General features: G+C 40.5%; 2 protein-coding genes across 3 annotated transcripts in view; one reads left to right on the top strand and one right to left on the bottom strand.

Moving 5' to 3' along the window:
• Positions 1-9,401: 9,401 nt before the first annotated feature.
• On the bottom strand, positions 9,402-22,345 carry LOC147916476 (uncharacterized). The gene is made up of 2 exons (XM_087434416.1): positions 21,444-22,345; positions 9,402-9,905 (listed from the first exon to the last, which is right to left on the bottom strand). The coding sequence occupies exon 1, from the start codon at positions 22,340-22,342 to the stop codon at positions 21,743-21,745; it is 600 nt and encodes a 199-aa protein (XP_087290542.1). The 5' UTR covers positions 22,343-22,345; the 3' UTR covers positions 9,402-9,905; positions 21,444-21,742.
• The window catches only part of MOB1B (MOB kinase activator 1B), a 57,559-nt gene continuing 55,700 nt past the window's right edge, over positions 22,153-24,011 (top strand). Inside the window, exon 1 of one of the 2 annotated variants that reach the window (XM_087434414.1) lies at positions 22,153-22,354. Coding sequence is in view for 1 of the 2 variants with exons in the window: in XM_004419154.3 (XP_004419211.2) it covers positions 22,341-22,354 (14 nt within the window). In the remaining variant the exon portion in view is untranslated. The remainder of the gene's footprint in view (positions 22,355-24,011) is intronic. The other variant, XM_004419154.3, reaches the window with a different exon arrangement.

Here is a 24,011-nt window from a genome sequence, read left to right on the forward strand (position 1 = left end):
AAGCCCAAAGTCAGCATAAGGAGGGAAATAATAAAAATTTAAGCAGAAATAAATGAAATAGAAACCAACAACAACAACAAAAAAAGAAAACAGGGGAAAGGATCAATGAAACTAAGAGCTGGTTCTTTGAGAAGATAAATAAAATTGACAAACTCTTAGCCAGACTCACTAAGAGAAAAAGACAGAAGGCTCAAATAAATAAAAGTAGAAATGAAAGAGGAGAAATTAGAATGGATACCACAGAAATACAAAGGATTATGAGATAATACTATGAAAAACTATATGCCAACAAATTGGATAACCTAGAAGAAATGGATAAATTCTTAGACTCATACAACCTCCCAAAACTGAATCAAGAAGAAATAGAGAGTCTGAATAGACCAATCTCAAGTAAAGAGATTGAAACAGTAATCAAAAACTTCCCAAAAAGCAAAAGTCCAAGATCAGATAGCTTCTCTGGAGTATTCTACCAAACATTCAAAGAAGATTTAATACTTATCCTTCTCAAACTATTCCAGAAAATTGAAGAAGACGGTATGCTTCCTAACTCATTCTATGAGGCCAACATCACCCTGATACCAAAACCAGACAAGAACAACACAAAGAAGGAAAATTACAGGCCAATATTGCTGATGAACATAGATGCAAAAATTCTCAACAAAATATTGGCAAATCGAATACAGCAATGCATTAAAAGGATCATACACCATAATCAAGTGGGAATTATGCCAGGGATGCAGGGCTGGTTCAACATCTGCAGATCAATCAATGTGATACACCACAGTAACAAAATGAGGAATAAAAATCACATGATCATCTCAACAGATGCAGAGAAAGCATTGGACAAGAATCAACATCCATTTACGATTTAAAAAAATCAATAAAATGGGTAATGAAGGAAAGTACCTCAACATAATAAAGGCCATATATGACAAACACACAGCCAACATCATACTCAATGGTGAAAAACTGAAAGCCATAACTCTGAGAACAGGAACAAGACAAGGGTGCCCACTCTCACCACCTCTACTCAACATAGTACTGGAGGTTTTGGCCAGAGCAATTAGGCAAGAAAAAGAAATAAAAGGTATCCAAATTGGAAAGGAATAAGTAAAACTCTCACTGTTTGTGGACAACGTGATCCTATGTAGAAAACCCTAAAGAATCCACCAGAAAACTATTAGAAATAATCAACAACTGTATCAAAGTTGCAAGGTACAAAATCAACTTACAAAAATCAGTTGCATTTCTATACACTAAAAACGAACTAGCAGAAAGAGAAGTCAAGAATACAACTCAGGGCCGGCCCCCTGGCTTAGCGGTTAAGTGCGTGCGCTCCACTGCTGGCGGCCCGGGTTCGGATCCTGGGAGCACACCAACGCACCGCTTCTCCGGCCATGCTGAGGCCGTGTCCCACATACAGCAACTAGAAGGATGTGCAACTATGACATACAGCTATCTACTGGGGCTTTGGGGGAAAAATAAATAAATAAAATTATTACAAAAAAAAAAAAGAATACAAACTCAGGGGCTGGCCCGGTGGTGCAAGCGGTTAAGTGCACGTGCTCTGCTGCAGCGGCCCAGGGTTCACCGGTTCAGATCCCAGGTGCGCACTGACGCACCGCTTGGCAAGCCATGCTGTGGTGGCGTCCCATATAAAGTGGAAGAAGATGGGCATGGATGTTAGCCCAGGGCCAGTCTTCCTCAGCAAAAAAAGAGGAGGATTGGCAGATATTAGCACGAGGCTGATCTCCTCACACACACACAAAAAAAGAATACAAACTCATTTACAATCGCAACAAAAAGAATAAATTATCTAGGAATAAATTTAACCAAGGAGGTGAAAGACCTATGCACTGAAAACTATAAGACATTATTGAAAGAAATCGAAGAAGACATAAAGAAATGGAAAGAGATGTCATGCTCAAGGATTGGAAGAATAAATATAGTTAAAATGTCCATACTGCCTAAAGCAATCTACAGATTCAATTCAATCCCAATCAGAATCCCAATGACATTCTTCACGGAAATAGCACAAAGAATCCTAAAATTTATATGGAACAAGAAAAGACCCCGAATAGCCAAAACAATCCTGAGAAAAAAAGAACAAAGCTGGAAGCATCACAATCCCTGACTTCAAAATATACTGCAAAGCTATAGTAATCAAAACAGCATGGTAATGGCACAAAAACAGACACACAGATCAATGGAACAGAATTGAAAGCCCAGAAATAAAACCACACATCTACGGACAGCTAATCTTCAACAAAGGAGCCAAGAACATACAATGGAGAAAGGAAAGTCTCTTCAATAAATGGTGTTGGGGAAACTGGATAGCCACATGCAAAAGAATGAAAGTAAACCATTATCTTACACCATATATAAAAAGTAACTCAAAATGGAATAAAGATTTGAATGTAAGACCTGAAACCATAAAACTCCTAGAAGAAGATATAGGCAGTACACACTAAGACATCGGTCTTAGCAGCATCTTTTCAAATACAATGTCTACTCAGGCAAGGGAGACAAATTAAAAACCAAACAAATGGGACTACATCAGACTAAAGAGCTTCTGCAAGGCAAAGGAAACCAAGAACAAAACAAAAAGACAACTCACCAACTGGAAGAAAATACTTGCAAACCATATATCTGACAAGCGGCTGATCTCCAGAATATGTAAAGAACTCATTCAACTCAGCAACAAAAAAACAAACAACTTGATCAAAAAATGGGCAGAGGATATGAACAGACATTTTTCCAAAGAAGATATACAGATGGCCAACAGGCACATGAAAAGATGTTCAACAGCACTAATTATTAGGGAAATGCATATCAAAACTACAATGACATATCACCTTACACCTGTTAGAATGGCTATAATTACCAAGACAAAAAATAACAAATGTTGGAGAAAATGTGGAGAAAAGGGAACCCTCATACACTGCTAGTGGGAATGCAAACTGGTGCAGCCACTATGGAAAACAGTATGCAGATTTCTCAAAAAATTAAAAATAGAAATACCATATGATCCAGCTATCCCACTACTGGGTCTGTATCCAAAGAACTTGAACAATTCAAAGAGACTTATGCAACCCTATGTTCATTGCGGCATTATTCACAATAGCCAAGACATGGAAGCAGCCAAATACTCATCAACTAATGAATGGATAAAGAAGATATATATATGGTATATATATACAATGGCATACTACTCAGCCATAAAAAAAGACTAAATCGTATAAAGTAAATGCTTCATCTTCATAGCATAGAAAAGTGATTAATAATTGAGTATCAGCCCAGACGGTATCAAGAAATGGGCTAAATTAACAACAGAGACAACTAAATTATACATTGTGAACCTAAATGGGGGGATTACAAAATAGTTGTAAAGTGTATCTCATTTTAATAAAATCTATCATTACATCTTCTTTTTAAATTACAAATCTGATTGATAATCATTTGCTTAAAAGTCCCCCATGGTTCCCCACTGCTCATCAGATCAGGCTCAGATTGTCACCCAGGCTACAATACTGGTTCTCTTCTGGTTCCAACCAGATCTGAATAGCCTCAATTCCTACTGATCTATTCAACACACTTATGTTCCAGCTGCACAGAAATTTATTTTTATTTATTTATTCATTTTTGTGAGGAGGACTAGTCCTGAGCTAACATCTGATGCCAATCCTCCCCTTTTTTCTTGAGGAAGATTGGCCCTGAGCTGACATCCGTGGACATCTTCCTCTACTTTATATGGGACGCCGCCACAGCGTGGCCCAGCTGCACAGAACTTGGAACTGTTTTCTGAACAGATTCTTCTTGTTATAATTTACATTTTTTCATATTATAAAGGAAAACATGATCCATCAGAAAATGCTGAAAAGAAAAAAATTAAAGTCATTTCCATAATCTCACCACAGTTAACAAAGTGGTGTTTTCCTGTGAAAATGGAGGAACAGAGCCACAAGCCAAGGAACACAGGCAGCCTCTAGAAGTAGAAAATAGAAGGAAATGGATTCTCCCACAGAGCCTCCAGAAGGAACACAGCCCTGATGACACCTTGACTTTAGCCCAGTGAGATCCATTTTGGACTTCTGATGTCCAGGTTGTAAAATAATAAATTTATGTTCTTTCAAGCCAGCAAGTTTGAGGCAATTTGTTACAGCAGCTATAGGAAACTAATATACAACCTTATGAAATTTAAGGCACAGCAGAAGAGCATAATACATGCCTATTTTAAAATTTATTTCAGCACTAAAATCCAATGATTATATTTGACCCCATAATTTTTTTTGAGGGAGTATATTTGGGAAGTTTGACATTGCTATAAAAATTTTACAGACAGTATTTTATGATGACCGTGGGTTAGAAATTGAAAATAAAAGTTGATTATATAATGAGGCTGCACACCAAGAGACATGATCTCAATGACAGTAGAAACCACATTGATTTTGTTCACTACTGTATATCTAATACCTATAGAGTGCTGGGCATATGGTAAGTGCTCAGTAAATATGCATGGAATGAACTGAATGAGTGAGATCAGATTCTTAAACGTTCTTCTGAAACACACTACGTGACTATCCATGCATCGGTAATTATTGTGCAGTGTTGATTAGTACACATACTAAAAGTGGGCCTTTTTCTACTGCCAGTGATGTAGGCAAATTCGAGCTCTCTGGTCTTTTTTGTGATGCACACATATACAAGAATAAATGAAAGAAAAGAAATTGTAATAAAGAAAAGAAACATATATTAGTAAAAGAATAAACCCTTCAAAAGGGCAATTACTAATGTGTTCTAGAGCTCAGCAGATTTTCTGAAGCTGTGAGCTCTGCTCCTTTGGTAAGGTATATCCATTTATCATTTCAGCCATTTAATGATGTTGAAGCAGTGTATAGTATAGACATTCTGTGATAGGTTCATTGAGCAGCCCAGTGTCTCTCTCCTTTAGGAGAGAGTAGGTAGATGAGTGCAAGTCTGAAAAACAGATCACGGCTTCCAGATTATTGCCACTCCAACGTCTCACTGACCACTTAGAGAACCCTGTCTTCAGGTCAATTGCACGAGTTAACTCAAATAAAGCTATCTGAGAAGAGACACTTTTATGAGACTTTTATTAAAATATAATATGATGGAGAATTAAGAAGTAAATGAAAAAAAGAAGTTTTTCCCATAAAAGATGTCACAGAATCCATGGATGCTCATTTATTTCCTCCTAATTTTAGACACAATACCAATAAGTATACTTACCTGGTTTACAGCACAGATAAGAAGTAGTGAATTAGCAGTAGCAAGATGGCACTGCACGCTAAGAAGATAATAGCATGAAAAGAGGCTATAAGAAGCCATAAAGTATGTCCATTAGGAGCCAGCAGGAGGTTATAGTAAAAGTACCAGGGTAGCATAATGATTTGGGACACTGATTCCCTTTCAATAGCTCTAGTGTAAATATCAGCTTTATCATTTACTAATTGGTGGTCTCAGTTTCCCCATCAATACAGTGGAGATAATAATGATACTTACCACATAATGGAAAGAATCAAATTAGATACAGTAAGCGAAAAAACATTGTTTGGACATAGTAAGTGTTAAATAAAAGTTACATGTTTTTCCTTTATTAATTTTATTACTATTACCACTTATAAGTCATGTCATCTTAGGAAAGTTACTCAATCTCTCTGAAACTCATTATGCTAGCTTACTACACATGGTTGTAACAAAAATCAACTAAGAAAATATATGTGGAAGCCATTTTTAAGCTGCCAAATATTAAATATATTATTATTTTAATTTTTTTTAGTTTGTTGTATTTTATTTTGTTTTTTCATTTTTTTTTAGATTCCACATATGAGTGAAATATTATTGTATTTGTCTTTCTTCATCTGACTTATTTCACTTAGCATAATACCCTCAAGATCCATCCATGTTGTTGCAAATGGCAAGATTTCATCTTTTTTATGGCTGAGTAGTATTCCATTGTGTATATATACATCACATTTTCTTTATCCATTCATCCACTGATGGACTTTTTTAGGTTGTTTCTCTATCCTGACTATTGTAAATATATATATATATATATATATATTTTTTTTTTGGTGAGGAAGATTGGCCCTGAGCTAACACCTGTTGCCAATCTTCCTCTTTTTGCTTGAGGAAGAATGTCCCTGAGCTAACATCTGTGCCAATCTTCCTCTATTTTGTATGTGGGATGCCACCACAGCATGGCTTGATGAGAAGTGTGCATGTCCATGCCAGGGATCCGAACCCACGAACCCCAGGCCACTGAAGTGGAGTGCGTGAACTTAACCACTATGCCACCAGGCCAGCCCCAATCCTCCTCTTTTTTTGCTTGGGGGAAGATTAGCCCTGAGCTAACACCTGTGTCAATCTTCCTCCACTTTGTATATGGGACACTGCCAAGGCATGGCTGGTGAGTGGAGTAGGTCCATGCCCACGATCCGAACTGATGAACCCAGGCTGCCAAAGAGGAGCGCATGGAACCTTAACCACTTAGCCACAGGGCCAGGCAATTTAAATATATTTTTAAAGGAACAAATCATCCTATACCCTTTTTTAACCTCAAAGAGCTATAGTGAAATGGGCAAAAAATAGGGTGGTGGGTGGTCATAGTAATCTTGAATCATCAAAAATGCATTTAACTAATTTCACTCATTTAGTCAACTAATAGTTACGAAGGAGCCTCAATATGCTGTACGCCAGACCAGGCCCTGTTGGCCTATCCTCCCTAGGACTTCTCAGTCTGATACAGAATAATTCAAATATTTCAAACATAATATGATAAACACTGTAATAGACCATAGAAGTAGGAGAGAAAGTACTATGAGGGGATGATTCAGAGAAATTATAGTTGAATTAAGTGGGTATTAAAAACTCAGAAGGCACTTGCCTCTTTGTTTAGGGAAGAAAGCATTCTACATGGGTATGGAGGGGTAAAAAGGCATGGCATGTGAGGAAATTATGAAAAATCCAAGATGCACTGGGGATGAAGTGAACAAGAGAGAAGGCTACAAAAAAAAGTTGGGGCTTTGCATGACTTGTGTGGGAGATCAAGATTTGGTCACCCTGAAATATGTCTCTTTACCTTGATTGTTTTCTCTGATAGACATTTGACCTCCCCCACTAACTGCCTAAAGAATTTAACATAGAAGACCTGTTCCAGGAAGGAGTTACTGTCATATGATGGCTGTAATACAATGTAAAATAGATGTTACAATAGGAAAGGCACCAACAGGCCCCTCTTATCAAAAATTCTGTCTCTTCCCGGCCACATTCTCTAGGTGGCCCTGCTAGGAGCTGCCAGACGAACATTTATATTTATAAGGGAAATCTCCATTTGTAAAGGTATCTCCCTCTCTGTACTGGGAAGAGAGGGGATGACCTCATCTCTAAAAACTTATCAATGTGAAAGGTGAGGCCTTAAATCTGCATAATAACCTTACTCTTGTTTACTGTGCTTTTCCGATGATCTTCTGTAACTGACTCCCCCCACCCCCAACATCCTCCTTTGTCTTTAGCTGAAGATAGTATTTAAGATGAGAATCTTTGCTATTGTGTTGAGAAACTCAGTTTCCTTGGTTTCTCCCATGTATACATGTTATTAAACTTGGTGTTATTTTCTCCTGCTAACCTGTCTTTTAATGATTTGGCCAGCCAGAAGAACCTTAAGGGAAAGGGCGGAGGGGGATTCTCCCTCTTCCCCGACACTTGCTAACAGGTTTGACTGATATCTGGAGTCAGGGTTTTTTGTTGCAAGAAATAGGAAAAAAAAAACATATTATTATACAGTCTGTGGGACTCACAAAATCAGCAGGAGGCAGAAGATAAGATTTGGAAAACAGAAAAAAAACCAAGGAGCTCCTTCGGGTCAAAAAACACAAAGTACCATAGCTGTTTTTCAGTTAGAATAGACTGGCCAGGAGGCCACCTCCACCAGTGCGGGATGCTTCTGCAGGATCTGTGAATGAATCTAAATGTCCCTTGGCTTCAGTGTAACCACCTCCAGAGTCAATGCCCGGGGCAGGAGGATCCAATTTCCTCCCCCTTCAGTTTCCATAATAAAAGATATGGCACTGAGTCCTACCAAAACCACACATAATAGCAGATTCTCCCAAAATAGGAAAAGGGAGTTGGATAACAGACAACTAACCAACCAAACAAACAAACAAAAAACCCTGCAAAAACAATTCTGGTAAGCAGCAGCAACCACCACCAAAAACCAATACAGGATTTTAAAAATAGGCAGTGACAAGATCAGATTCGCATATTCACTAATAGATGGCTATGAAATGACGTAAATGATGTAAAAGGGGACTCATTGAAAAATAATTCTCCTTTCAACTTCTGATCCCCAGGTTGAAATTTTCCCTCCTCAATGATATTTTTACTATTTTATTACATAATCAAGAACATATATATTTCTATGTATTTTATCATTTTTCCTGCTAGATGGATGGGATATTGCTTTTTATATATTTGTTTTATACTCAGCCATGCTAATGAATTATTTTATTGTTTATAATAGCTTTACAGTTGATTCTCTTTGGCCGATCAATTTGCCTGGTGTGGTCAGCAGAATAATGGCCCCTCAAAGGTGTCCATATCCTAATCCCTGGAACCTGTCTATATCTGTTCTTTCTATTCTCTTCCATTGATCTAGCTTTCTTTTCAAACTTTTAAACATTCTAACGTTATAATGTTTTAATATCTGGTAGGCTGTTCCCCCCTCACTACCATTATTTTTCAGAATTATCATGGCTAAACTTGTACATTTCAGTTTTTTCTGAAAATCCTACCTTTTTTGAAATCTCCATCCTATGGGTATATTTATTGGTAGAGAATTACATTAAATTTATAGTTTAATTAAAGAGCACTGATGTTTTCAGAGAATAGTGGTATCTCTCCATTTATTTAAATCAACTTCTTGATTTGTGCAAGAACACATCGTGTAGTGTGAAATCACATTCATTTAGGGTTTGAAAGACTATTAATCATGGAGACCAAGAGCATTCTCTCCACAAGCTGGCCAGTGGACTCTGATGTGGCCTGGGTTTAGTCCAAAAATTGATGAGTTATTGGCTAAGTCAATCATTGTCCCCATCCTGGCAATTTGAATTACAAATGCAGAAATAATTTGCCAGTTGGGGGCAGCACAGCAGAAAGTAGAAACACTTATTACAGCCAGGCTATATCAATGCAGAGCATAAAAATGTCGATGAGTTCTGCTGCTCAGTACTCCAGAGCTGTCTTGAGTCTAGAATCACTCATCAGGTCTCCTTAAGCCCTATTTGGCCCCATTAAGGCACTAGTTTTGAAGTTTCTTTGGCATTCACTCTCCATTGCTGTTCTATAAGCGTCTGTACAATAAACTCTGCTATGAATGATCCAGTTGAGCACATTTATTATTCTTTTTTAAAAAAGACCTTTCTGAGAAAAGATATCTTACAAGTACATATCAGTTTATAAGGCGGTTTCACTTATATTATCTCATTTAATCTATCAACGACCCTGTAAACTAATGAACTTCAGAGATACTTTTTCAGGCATCTAATTGTTAAAAGCAAAAAACTTACAAGGCTGAATAACCTGAGGCTGAACTTTCATTGAAGACATTGGATAACTTCCAGAGACAAATTTCCTTCAATGTCCTCTGAACATGGTCAGGTGTGAAAGTGAGGTCCTGAACTGCTGTAGCCAATTCACCACCAACTTGAGGAGGAAGCCGGCACACAGAGAAAGGCGGACTCAAGGGAACGGCAGAAAATGGAGCTGGAGCCACTGAATTAACTTCATCCTGAAACCTTCCCAATCTCTGAACCTCATCTGTGAATCAATAAATTTCCTCTTTGTTTCAACCAGTGAAGAGTGTAGTTTTCTGCTGTCTGTAACTGAAAACATATTAACAGATATGGCATCAATTATAATTTTACATGCATTCAAAAAGCAGGGAATAGGGCCTTGGGAGAACAGAAGGGCACTCCTGTTTGGGGGGGAGGGTGCAAGAAGTCTGGACGAAGGATGCTGCCTAGTCAGTTCACGGGTATGTGTGGAGAGCGGTGTCAGGTGGTAGACTGATTGGAAGAGAAGGCAGGAGAAGAAAAAGGAGGTCAAAGAAAAATAAAGATGAATTTCATGCACTTACTAGCCTTACTTACCCCTTCCAAGTTGTTTGAATACTTTTAGCTTTGATGGGAAACCTAGAGCATAGTCATAAATATGCAAATAAATATAGTAATTTCCGACTTTTAGAATTAAATTTTGAATAGCACTGTCTTAGAGCAGTGTTTCAATTTTAGTTTTTCATAACACATTTAGATGTTTGTCATATCTAAGTATGGTTTTTACCTAATATTTTCCTTTAAATCACTGGTTCTCAATAGGGGTGCTATTACCCCAAGGAGGACATTTGGCAGTGTCTGGAGACATTTTTATTTGTCATAACTGGATGCTACTGGCAACTAGTGGATAGAGGGCAGGGATACTGCTAACCATTCTTCAGTACACAGCACAGCCTCCCACCACAAAGAATTATCTGGCCCCTAATGTCAGCAGTGCCAAAGATGAGAAACCCTGACTTAGGTCATTTTCTTTTATACTTCATAATAACTAACATTTATTGAGCAATAGTATATTTTAAATATTGTTCAAAGTGCTTAACATGCAATATGTCATTGAATCCACACATCAACCTTATTCGGTAGATACTACCATTAAACCTGTTTTACAAGTGAGGAAACTGAGGGTTAATTAACTTGTCCAAGGTCAACCAGCTAGTAAGTAGCTGAACCTGAGAGTATGATGCTAGAGATCCTAAGCTTAACCAATAGGCTCTACTTTATATCACTATGTAAATGAAAACTAGTATCACATCCCTTATGCAATAGAATAACATACAAATAAATTCAATAAGAGCAAAACGTTATGAAGCTCCAGCTAGATATTGTTGCCTGCTGAAGTCTCTGTGTCTAAAACCTGTGGCTCTCTCTTAAAAAGGGAGACTGAGTGTTAGAGAGGTGTTCAAGACATACTAGCATCAGACCAAGACTTTCTCTTTGACATAATCAGAAGAAATGAAAATGAATTTAAAGGGGAATAACTTTCTTAATATGAGATTCAATATTATATAATGCTATATTTGTGTACCACTTAAAATCCCCACTCTTCAATAATATAAAGCCCTGAGATATTTTAATTCTCCATGAATTAGACAGACCTGGATCTACTACTTACTACTGGTGTTATGTTAGATGTGATTTAATATCCTCATCCATAGCACTGGGACAATAACTTCTTCCTCAGAGGGTGGTGGTAGGAATTAAACGAGATATAAAGAGTCTTGTAAGATTACTGGCAGAAAATTACAGAGCATAAAATAAATATTAGTTCCTCTCATTTCCTGAAGATTCTGTGGTCTCTTTCCAGCATTTCCGGAGATTCTCGTATGCTTCCATGATTATACAAGCTCTCTAAGAGCCATGGCAGGTCAGGCAGCCACAGTTGGCTCCAGAGTATTACAGGGAACAAAGAGCTGCTTTCAGTCCTATTCAGAGTAACCACTGGGGCCTCCTGGGAGGAACTGGTCTTTTGAGCCTTGCTGTGTAGCCATCTCCCCGCCCCCTGCCCTCCTGTGAGGGTTGTTGATGATCCAGGAAAGATTTATGGAAATTGCAAGCATGACAGCCCTATGACAGTGACTCTGATAGATAACACAGGTCCCTGGAGGTTGCCAGAGGGAGGAAAGAGGCAGGAGAGAAGGGGCAGGCTTTGTTCCTAAGAACAGAGTTGTGGGTCCATCTTCATTTCTTTACATACACACACACCTGTTCCAATTTCAGACCTGACATTTGACCATACAGTCACTGAGTTTATGGCTAAAGGCTATACTTTAAATATTCATGGCACCTCCCACAGGACTGGATTTGTGATTCTGTGATATCAACTAAAGCAGAGTTCAAATGAGCATTGAACTATCGTCTGTTTGGTGGTCAGAAGACTTTTGTTTTTGTGCTGTGACTCCAGAATTTCTTCCCTACTTGATTCCTGATACCTTTATTCTTTTAAAATATTCCTTTAATAAGTGGCCAGCCCCGTTGCTTAGTGGTTAAGTGCAGGCACTCCGCTACTGGCGGCCCAGGTTCAGATCCTGGGCGTGCACCAATGCACCTGTTGTCCAGCCATGCTGAGGCGGCGTCCCACATACAGCAACTAGAGGGATGTGCAACTATGACATACAACTATCTACTGGGGCTTTGGGGAGAAAAGGGGGAAAAAAGGAGGAGGACTGGCAATAGACGTTAGCTTACCGCTGGTCTTCCTCAGCAAAAAGAGGAGGATTGGCATGGATGTTAGCTCAGGGCTAATCTTCCTCACAAAAAATATATATATATTCCTTTAATAAGGTTTGAGATTTCATGCTATAATTAGGGATAATTAAAATGCAAATACAACTAGAGAGTTAATACCCTGACAAATTCAGAATATCTTCTCCCCACTAGAATGTACACCTCTTGGGGTTGGGGATTTTGTTTTGTACCCTACTACATCCCTAGTGCTTACATAAGTAACTAGCGTATAGTTAGTGCTTGATAAATATTTGTTGAATGAATGAATGTGAGGTCATACTAAGGTGTAAAAGGTTGTAGCAGTCAACATTTCCTTTGTCTACACATGTATTTTTTTCATGCCTCTGGGCTTTACACATGCGGCATCATCTTCTTGCAATGCCTTCTCTCTGCCTCTTACTCCTCTATCATCCCTTCCTCAGCTGGAGAAAGTCTAATAACCCTTTAAGACTTGCTTTTTTGGGAAAACTCTCTTTGATCCTTATCTTCCTCCTCAAATCAACACTTTTTCGCTAGCTGGGCTCCTGTAGCCCGTTGCATATAATCCTATTATAAGAGGGATTTTGTGCTGTAATTATTTGTTTTTACGTCAGTCTCTGCCACTAGAAACGAACTCCTTGAGGGTTGTGATGTTGTGTGTTTCTTTTGTATCCTCACCCTTAGCATGATAACTGGTTTATGGTAGATCTTCACTAAACGTTGCCAAGTGACTGAATGACTGAATGAATGAATCTTGCAAGTGGTCCTTAATCCTGCAGGGCTCCAGGAAGGTCTCAGATAGATTCCTTATAAGGAGTGCATTACAAGATCACTTCCTTTAAAAGCTCTGTTTTGGACAGGAAATCTTCCTGCCCACTATGGTTTTATTTTACTAAATCCCTTTATCCTGTACTCAAATGGAATGATTGGTGTAGACACACAGAGTACAGCCTATAAATAAGGGATTTGGAAAAACATGGTCAAATTTCAAGGTGAGACTGATTACCTTGGTCTTCTTCTCTGTAGATGCTTCCTGGTTGCCCTGATGTCATACAGACCGTAAGGATAGTGATATTTTGGGAGGGTTGGAATATTTCTCCTGAGGAAAAACAAATGGGTTGACTATCTGGGACCAGAGTCCTGTTGGTGCAGGATAAGGGAATTATATCGTGTAAAGCAGTATCTCATGGCTCCAGCTATAAGAGGATTGTGGCCTGCTTGAGTTGCTATGGTTGTGACTATGACAACTATGGAAAACATGAGAGAGATGCCAAGAAGAGGGTGTGGTAACAGCCATGAGCAAGAGAGAACAAATGGCCAAGTCTAGGGACTGCCTAGCGTCCCTGGAATCCAGTGGCCGTATAGGCCGGCTTTCAAGACCATACTGGAAGATCTGACTTCCCCATTTCATTATTTACATGGATGCAAACCCCAAACTGCTCATACTTATCCCTTTCATTCATCCATTCTGCTTTAAGTTACTCTGCAGAAGGGAATAGAGATGGGGGAAGCAGCATAAGTACCTAGGCACAACCTAGAGGGCTGCAGCTCTTGAGAACAGGCACTACTTAATTAAGCCGACTGTGAATTTGTGTGGGCGAAAGCAACAGCTGCTGAGTCTTGGGATATTTTTAAGTTGCAGCCAGTTGGGATACTCTTTATGTCTATATATGGTCCTTCATGCTAAAGGACCTCGTGGAGATGGGTGGGCTAAAAACACATACTCTTTGAAACTACATCATCATCTCCTGGTCTTTGACAGCACATCAACAGTCTGCTCTTGGGAAACTTCAGCAAGGTTAGAAGTTAAGCTGCTCATCTGACATAGTAGCGAATCCTCCATCCCTCACCCCCTACATCGCTGCTAGGCTTTTTTGAGATTAAAGGAGAGACTTATTTGTTTAGTCCCCATGTCCTTTCAAGCTCTTGGTTACCACATCTTGTGCACAACGTGCACACCAGGCAAACAAACTTTTAAGAGCACAGCAGATTGTAGCAGCGAGCAAGCCCAGCAGATTGAGCCCCCTAAGCCCATGGGCTATATGAAGCAAACCAAAACACAGCTGGTGGAGTTAATTTTAGGCTTTCTGACCTTGGCAATGTCGTATCAACTTGGGAAACGCAGCTTTGAATAGGTTGAGAAAGGACCCTTCCTCCTCCTTCTTCCCGTGCAGCTGACTGAAAAAATGCCTACACGGTTTAAGTTTAGTGGGCAAAACAATTAATCACGGACAACGGTAAACCTGACAGATCAAGAAATTCCACATTTATTGAGCAAGTGCAAGGTCCATGCAAGAAATCTTTCATGATTTTTGTCCTATGGATTAAGATCTTCAAAATTATTCCGAAAGTAGCACCTTCTGAAAAGTTCTAAAGGGCTGGCTTCTCCAAAACAAAAATCAATTTCTATGTCGTGGTGCTTCAAAACACCAAAAGTGGGTTGGCAATGATGAGTGGGAAAGTAGAAGTTTTATTAAATTATGCTATTTATAAATGTAACAGGGATTTAAATGCAAGGAGTAAATACATACTATTCACTTCTGAATGCACAGGATCCAAACCTCTGACCACCAAACTAGGTGAGGTCCCTGTAACGTATACTCACATACACATGGATTTTTCTTTCTTGACACGTATACAATTACTAATTTTGTTTTTATTTGTTAGAGTGTCTGTATTTCCCAATGACCTATAGGATTCATGACAGCAGGGACTATTTCCTCGTTTTTTGCTCACAGAGGCTCATAATAGACAATACATACTTGTGTGGATAGATGAACAATTTGCACCTCATTGTTCTCTCTTTTTTTTTTTTTGGTGAGGAGGACTAGCCCTGAGCTAACATCCGATGCCAATCCTCCGTTTTTTTCTTGAGGAAGATTGGCCCTGGGCTAACATCCGGGCCCATCCTCCTCTACTTTATGTGGGATGCCACCACAGCATGGCTTAGCAAGCGGTGCGTCGGTGCGCGCCCGGGATCCGAACCTGTGAATCCTGGGCCGCCGCAGCGGAGTGCGTGCACTTAACTTCTGCACCACCCGGCCAGCCCCATCATCGTTCTCTTAAATCTAGGATTCTATTGCACAAACCTCACCTTCAAAAGAATGAACAGCTTGGGAGCCAGCCTGGTGGCGTAGTGGTTAAGTTCACGCACTGCACTTCTGCGGCCTGGGGTTCACAGGTTCGGGTCCCAGGTGCGGACCTACGTACCACTCATCAAGCCATGCTGTGGTGGCATCCCACATACAAAATAGAGGAAGATGGGGACAGATGTTAGCTCAGGGCCAACCTTCCTCACACACACACAAAAAAAAGAAAGAACAGTTGAAGAGGAGGTATTGGGTTAGATTTGGGATCAATAAAAGATTCCTTCTTCCATTGTAACACATTAAATAAGAAGCTTTGCGCTTTGATGCCTTATGGCTTTTAGTGATAAATGCATTGAGAGACCAACCTTTATGAACCAAACTTTTATAATTCCATTCTTTTCTATTATGTCAAAATAATATGTCCTTGAGAAGCATTTTTTTTCTTTTTTTTTTTGTGAGGAAGACTGGCCCTCAGTTAACATCTATTCCCAATCCTCCTCCTTTTTTTCCCTTTTTCCCCCTAAGCCCCAGTAGATAGTTGTATGTCATAGCTGCACATCCTTCTAGTTGCTGTATGTGGGACACGGCCTCAGCGTGGCCAGACAAGCGGTGCATCGGTGCGCGCCTGGGATCCGAACCCGGGCTGCCAGTAGCGGAGCACCCGCACTTAACCGATAAGCCACAGGGCCAGCCCCTTGAGAAGCATTTCTAACTATTCATTGGTTTGTCTTTAATGAAGCAAGATAAGAATTAAAATCTAAAAAGCATTGATAAGGGTCAGGTTGAATTGCTAGCTATGTTAAGTGGGATTATGTAGCATGCCAAAATTCATTTAGAATATATTCATCCTAATTTAGGTCATCCTGGGAAGGGGAGAAGGGAAATAGACTTTACAGAATTCAGATTGTACTTACTAGCTATGTGATCTTGAGCAAGTTACAGACATAACCTCTCAGCATTAGTTTCCCTATCTACAAAAGGGGAAACTTAACACCTAATATCAACCTCATGGGGCAGTGTAAGGAATAAATGAAACAGAGATAATACAAATGAAAAGCTTAGCAGAGTGACTGGTCCATCAGAAATATTCAATAAATGGTAGCTATAAAAACAATCTTATGTAATAAGCTAATTAGATGGAATACTTACCACATCAATCTACATGTTATGTAACCAAAACACTTCTGCACAACAATGCATTTTATCAGGTTACTAAGGATTTGTTGCCCAGGTATACTTTTTCTAATATTTGTCCTACAGGTACCTATTCGTATAGAGTCAGATCACATATCTAAATCAGAACAGAACAGCTGCTTAAGAAATACTGAGGCCCAGATTAAGCCACAGGATTGGAATTCAGCATTTCTTCTCTCTGGCATTAGTAGCCTTTGTTTTTAGTTTTATAGGTAAAAGAACATCTTCATAGCTAGGCAGGAAAAGCTGGCTAATGTGAGGGCAAGGAAAGAACTCTCTAGTCCAAACAATCATCTTCTATATCAGCAAATTTTAAATCCCTATCATTCATAACACTTCTAGGTCTTTTCAAAAGGAGACTTGCTATATGTTTGTTTTTCTTTTTATTATGGAAAATTTCAAAACTAAACAAAAGTAAACAGCACAGTATAATGATCCTCATGTACTCAATACCTGGCTTCAATAATTGTCAACTTATGGCCAATTTCGTTTCATCTATACTCCTACTCCCCCTCCCACATTATTCTGAAGCAAATCCCAGGCATATTATTTCTTCTGTAAATATTTCAGTACATATTTCTAAAAAACAAGGCTCTTAAAAAAAACCCACATCATCACCATAATTAATAATCGGTCCTTAGTAACATCAAATATCCCATGTTCAAACTTTTCAGTTGTCTATAAATGACATAAACATTTGTTATCGTTCTTTTTCAGACTGCTTGTTTGAATCAGGATGCAAATGAGTCCACACATTTATAATTGGTTGATATGTCTCTTACGTTTCTTTTAACCTTTAGGTTTCTCCTTCAGCACTATTTTTTCCCTGTAATTCATCTATAGAAGAAAGTGGGTCCTGCATAGTTTCTCCATAGTTTGGATTTTGCTGATTGCATCCATGCAGTGTCATTTAACATGTTCTTTACCATATTCTTCTGTTCCCTGTATTTCCTGTAATTTGATAAATTTGATCTAAAGGCTTGACCAGATTCAGGATCTCTTTTGTTGGCAAGACTTCTTCACAGGTGATATGTTCTTCCGTCAGGATGCACATAAAAGGTGGGTGCCTCTCTTGTTGTGATACTAGCAGCCATTGATGATCAATGCCTAGATCCATTAATCCATTAGGGATTGCAAAAATGGTGATATTCTAATAATCCAATCATTCCCACTTCATTTTTTTTTTAACTGAAATGCTTCTATAAGGAGAAATTTCCCCTCACCTACTATTTGGAAACTTGGCTTTAAATGGTGTTATTTTGTCTGGGGAGGGTAACATATTAGTTAATATATGAAATGATTAATTTATCAGATAAAAAGTTACAATGAATCATTTTCTTTAAGGTTGTAGAAACCCTCACTTTGAGGGAAAAGGAGAATATAAATACAATTGAGGGAGAGAAGGTAAATGGTGATCCGAAAACTGAGATATCTGGGAAGAGAAGTAAAGAAAGAAGAGGGCCGGCCCTGTGGCTTGGGCCGGCCCTGTGGCTTGGTGGTTAAGTGCGCGCGCTGCGATGCTGGCAGCCCGGGTTCGGATCCCGGGTGCGCATTGAGGCACCACTTCTCTGTCCATCCTGGGGCCGAGTCCCACATCCAGCAACTAGAAGGGTGTGCAGCTATGACATACAACTATCTACTGGGGCTTTGGGGGCAAAAGATAAAATAAATAAAATTAAAAAAAAATAAATAAATAAAATTGTAAAAAAAAAAAAAAAAAGAAAGAAGAAACACAGATGCTTAAAGGTAACACTTTGCTAAGTCTATTCTTATCTGGCATATAAATTCCCAGTTCAAAGCCCATCTTACGGCTTTGAATACTGTTTACTTACTGAGGACTCCTGCTTTCATACTTCTAGTTCAGATCTCTCCCCAAGTTTTGCACAGCAGTCAAAGTCAAAACTCTACCTGACATCATTACTTTGATATCTAAAAGATATCTCCAAGTTAACATATCTAAAATGGAATGTTTAGTTTTACCCCCAAATTGTGACTCATATCTTTCCTATTTCAATAAATGGCATTACCATCCACCAGTTGAAAAAGCCAAAAAAATAGGAGTAATCTTTGACTTCTTTTCCCAGTCCCTGCAATCAATCACCAAGAGCTGTTGGTTTTACCTTGAGATTATTAATTTCTTCTTTCTCTTATTAATGACACTACCCTAAACCAAATCACAATTGTTGAGAAAAAAATTGTACTATTACAATAGTTTTTTGGCTTCCTTTCTGACATGTTGGTCCCCTCTAGTCCATTCTCCACAATAAGAGAGTGATCTTTCTAAAATGTTAATCAAGGATCATGAGCTGATAACTGTTGAAGCTGGCTGATGGATTCATTATACTAATTTCTTCCCCTTTGTATAGCTTTGAAATTTTCCAAGTTAAAAAAAATAAAGTGTTATTCAGATTATTTTATCTTACCCTCTTATCATTTTACTTCTCTGCTGACTTCTCGATGTTCTTAGAATAAAATCCAAATGTCTTGCCTAGGCCTGTGAGCCCCAGTCTGCCCTCTGTCTACATGTCCAGCCTTATCTATGCCACTCTTCTCGCTCACTCTGCCCAGGCCATAACCTGTCAGTTCTAAGAACTCTTTAAGCTCTTTCTTATCTTAGAGCATTTGTGCTTGTTATTCCCTCTATCAGAAAATGCTCATCCCCTAGCTCTTTGCAAGGCTGGCTCCTTCTCTTCCTTCAGGTCTCAGCAAAAATATCACCTCCTTAGAGAGCCCTTTCTTAACCACTCAAGCTAAATTAAAATTAGATCCTCTTCCTTCACCATTACTCTCTATTACATTATTCTGTTTATTTCATTTCTTACCACAATTTATAATTATCTTGTTTGTTTATATTTATACAAATATACTTACTTGTTTATTATGACAAGAAAGTAACTCGAATGAATATTTAAAGATATTTGAGGGCACATACCCACTCACATTCTACTCTATTCTATTCATGTTATAATTCCAATTCTTTGAAAAATTGGTGGATAGAATACAAATTTTAATAATCTTGCATCATAAACAAAGACTTATAAACAAAATAAGATTTTGATCAGGAGAGTAACTTCTTGAAATTGAAATTTTAGGAGGACAGTGGTATGCAATATGGCTTGGAGAAGGAGAAATAGGAATTAGAAATGTCTATTTGAACATACTCTCTCTTTGATTCTAAATTTCCCAATGTTTCTGAAGTGCTGAATAATTTTAAGTGACAGCCATTGTTTGATTTAAACATTTAACCTCTGGAATTTTTTTTTTTAATATATATATTTTTAAATAATTTTATTTATTTATTTTTTCCCCCCAAAGCCCCAGCAGACAGTTGTAGGTCATAGCTGCACATCCTTCTAGTTGTTGCATGTGGGCCGCGGCCTCAGCATGGCCAGAGAAGTGGTGCGTCGGTGCGCGCCCGGGATCTGAACCCGGGCCGCCAGCAGCGGAGCGCGCGCACTTAACCCCTAAGCCACGGGGCTGGCCCGTAACCTCTGGAATTATAGTCTGTATTATTAACATAACACTTCTCTCATTTTTAGGACCACTATATTTAAATTTTATCATCTGTTAATTTCAGGCAACTCTCCTAGTGGTGTAATAAAGAATTCAACAAGCATTTTTGCAGATTCTCTCCTTTGCCAATCATTGTCCTGAGTGTCATAGGATTCATCTAAACTGTGTTAGACTAAATGCAAGGCTACATAAGCTAGCCTCCCAAACCAGGGAGCAGATGGAACCTGTCTGCCAGTGATCTGAAGGATGCCCCTCGTATGACAGAATTTTAGAACTGAAGATATCTTAGAGATCATGTAATAATCCAAGGCCCTCATTTTAAAGTGGGTGAAACTTGTTCTAACAGGTTAACTGACATATTCTTCCCAAACACAATTTCCTAATTTGGTAAATCAAATCTCACTTTGTGAGGCCTTTAAGGAATTATACAGTAAGTTAGTACCATATCAACATCTGGAACACAGGGCTTCTATGTCATAAATCCATTATTTTCATTATATTAACATAAACCCTGCTTTTTCCTCCTTTCCCACATTTTTTTTTTTTTTTTGGTGAGGAAGATTAGCTCTGAGCTAACATCCGTTGCCAATCCTCCTCTTTTTGCTGAGGAAGAGTAGCCCTGGGCTAACATCCATGCCCATCTTCCTCTACTTTGTATATGGGATGCTGCCACAGCATGGCCTGATCAGCAGTGCCTAGGTCTGCGCCGGGGATCTGGGCCTGGGAACCCCGGGCCTGCCCAAGAGGAGTGAGCGAACTTAACTGCTAGGACACCGGCCAGCCCCCTGCATCTTTTGAGTCTTTAAATCTTCTCAAATTATTTCAGTGACCTCTGCTGTTCCTGAGACAGCATCAAGATTCCAACATTTTCTTCTGTTTTTAAAAATGGTTTGATTTACCACTATTCTAAACCAATAGTGCATAAACTCAATAGAATACATTTCATATTGGCACCTCCTTCAAGTCTATTAGCCCAAGGTGGGTTAATCGCTGCACATAATTTGTTTTGTTCAGATTCTTTGAAAAGTTATTCGTGGATTTGATGGGTGTTTTGAGTAAAGAAGATGGACATCTCTTGTGTAAAATAAATGGGTACCCAAATTGACAATGCTGTGGCAGGCTGGTCATCAGTGGCAATGCTGATTAAGCATTTATGGGGCCCAGTCCATATAACCATTGGGTACTCTGATGCACAAAACATTCTAGAAGCTAGAGACGATTCTGTCTCCCTTATATAGGGACTTGCATTTCACATAGTTAAGGGGCCCAGGGCAAGGCTTTATAATCTATTTAAGTATGCTCCACATACCTTGACTATGTCACCCCAGCAGTTTTCCCAGCTGCTGATGACAGCGTAGTTTGTCTGTTCAGACGGTGATGGACGCTGATTATCTTCTAGTTCAGGGTTTTAAAATACGCCCATAAAACGAGAAGGACCTTGAAGACATATTTAGACCTTTTCCTCTCCTCTGGTGGAACCACACCCAAATCATTCCAACCAGATGAAACTCCCTCCTGTTTTTACATACGAGCAGACAGACTCCATAACCTTCCTCATCCTTTGCTGGGCACTCACAGTGGGCAGAACTCTGGTGGCAATTCCACCCCTCACTGCAGGACCCGTGATATCCCGGAGTTGAAGCCCACTTCCTTCCTGACCGCTGAAACCCAGCTAAGCACCTCGGAGCGCTCTGCTGCGACCCCCAACTGGGTGGACAGCCCTCGACCGGCTCGGCGGCCCCTACGCATCAGCGGGGCGTGGTCCGGAGCTGTATAGTTGTCCAGAACTGTAGGGACCCGGGGCCACAGCCGGAGGGGCGGTGTGGGCGCACGCCGCTCTCGCGAGAGCTCGCGGGAGGGGGCAGCGGGGGGCTGGAGGTGAGGAGGAGAAGGAGGAGGAGGAGGTGGGGGAGCTGCGCGGCGGCGGCGGCTGTTCTCCCGGGAGCAAGCGAGCAGCCCTTTCCCCGCCTCCCTTTCCTTCCCCTCCCATTGACTGATTCGAGCCGTGCGCTTCCCACTTCCGCCCCCTCTGCCTGCCATTGGAACTAGCGAAGCCGAACAAGTTGCGGCCGCCGAACGGCCGGCGCTCCCCTCCTCCTCCTCCTCTCCTCCTCTGCCTCTCTCCTTTCCTCTGCTTCCCCGGCCGCCGCCGCCGCCGCCCCGAGGCCTCGCGACCGCCGAGCCCGCAGCCCACGCCGCGGCCGACATGAGCTTCTTGTTGTGAGTAGCCAGGCCCCGCGCCGCCGGCTTTGTTCGGGCGACCTGGGCCGCGGCCCCCGCCCGCCTTGCCCCGCGCTGCCCCGGCCGCTCGTTCCCACCGAGCCGGTCTCCGGGAGCCGGCCCCGAGCGCTCGCGCTGCCCGACCGCCGCCGCCGCCCTGGCCCGCTTCGAGCGCGCGTGCAGTCCTCCAGCTCCCAAGGAGGCTCCTTCTCCCGGTCCCCAAGTCCGGACACACCCCGGCGCCTGAGTCCGCAGTGCTCCATCACCCCAACCTTTCCCTTCGCTCTCCTCTTGGGTTGGTTGGTTTACACGCTGCACATAGATACCTCCCATTCTCCCGCATGACCCGGATCCGACGCGTGCCCGGTCGCCGATCTCGGTCTCGCTTGCCCTTTGCTTTTTTCTAGGTCCCAAGCACAGAAGATAGAGCGTCGTACTTTCCCCCGTCACCCCAGGACCCTTTTAACTTCCCTCTTAGGTTTTAGGAGTGGGAGGTTGGGATGACAAGTCCTGTGGTTGTAACACACTTAACGAGGCTGCTTGCGAGTCAGGATCCCCTGATGACAGCCTGGGTCTTGGGGTGTGGAGCAGCTCCCTGCTTCTCCGAGGCGCCCTTCCTCCCAGCTTGCTCCCCTGAAGAGAGTACGGGCTTTATCTTTTTAGACAACCACCAGAGTTTGGGTAGTGTGCCCTGGGCTGATTAGGTCCACTGGGAGTTGTTTTGCAAATGATTTGTAAATGCCAGCTTAACGTCACATTTAGTGCTGGTCATTACTTCACTTATCGTTTATTGCAGACGAGTTTTAGGGGGAAGGGCAGAAAGATGGGATGGCTAGGTGGGGCTATGGAGACAGCAGACAAGCCTCAGGTTCTCCGAAAACAGGACCTTACACCCTGGGGAATTCCTCTTTTGAGGGCTTCGTTGTGATTCACCTATGTTTAATCTGTGGTTAGAAAGCCAATAAAAACTCGGAGATTAAAATTCACCCAATACACTCCTTTACTGTCGTGGAGAAAATAGTGTTCAGAGATTATATTCTCTTCTGATTCTTTTTTTCCACCTCCCATAATTTTTGGTTATCACATTGGCACCCGAATCCTGAGAATTTAATTAACCCTTATTTTCACATGTTCATATATAGACTATTAATCCTTTTTAGGATGTTTAAGCAACACAGTGATCCCAGAAAGCTAACTGGCAGGCAGACTTGCTAATATTTCTAATATGTACAGGGGGGCCTGGCTTATGTCAATCTGCCTGACACATTTGAGCTTGCGAAACCTCTTTCTTAGGCTCATCCTAGAAATTGATTCTGAGTTTGTCAGATAGGTAGTGCTAGATGAGAGGACTGGGTGACTTCATAAATGTCTTTGTTTCCTATTTTAGTTTGAATCAACATATCCAGCCATCTCAGCTTGAAGCTTCTCATCTTGAGTATATTGTACATTGCTGATGTTTGATTTCTTTAAGAATTTAAAAGCTGTCTTTGAAATAGCAGTGTAGATGATGTTCATGACTGATGCCGATGGGCTTGTGTGCCTTGAAACACAGTTAAATTGGTTGAAGCAGGGAAGAAACATATTTGGCTGAAACTAGGGAGTGGAGAGGGTTTTGGTGGTATTTTCTGAATACAAATACAATACTATCCTGTTTTTA

This window comes from Ceratotherium simum, chromosome 8 (genome assembly GCF_057802395.1).
Source record: "Ceratotherium simum simum isolate JZ-2026a chromosome 8, ASM5780239v1, whole genome shotgun sequence".
Taxonomy (NCBI): domain Eukaryota; kingdom Metazoa; phylum Chordata; class Mammalia; order Perissodactyla; family Rhinocerotidae; genus Ceratotherium; species Ceratotherium simum.

What these genes read in the sequence shown, in the direction of transcription:
- LOC147916476 (XM_087434416.1), bottom strand. Translation starts at nt 22,342, where the DNA reads ATGTCGGCCGCGGCGTGGGCTGCGGGCTCGGCGGTCGCGAGGCCTCGG.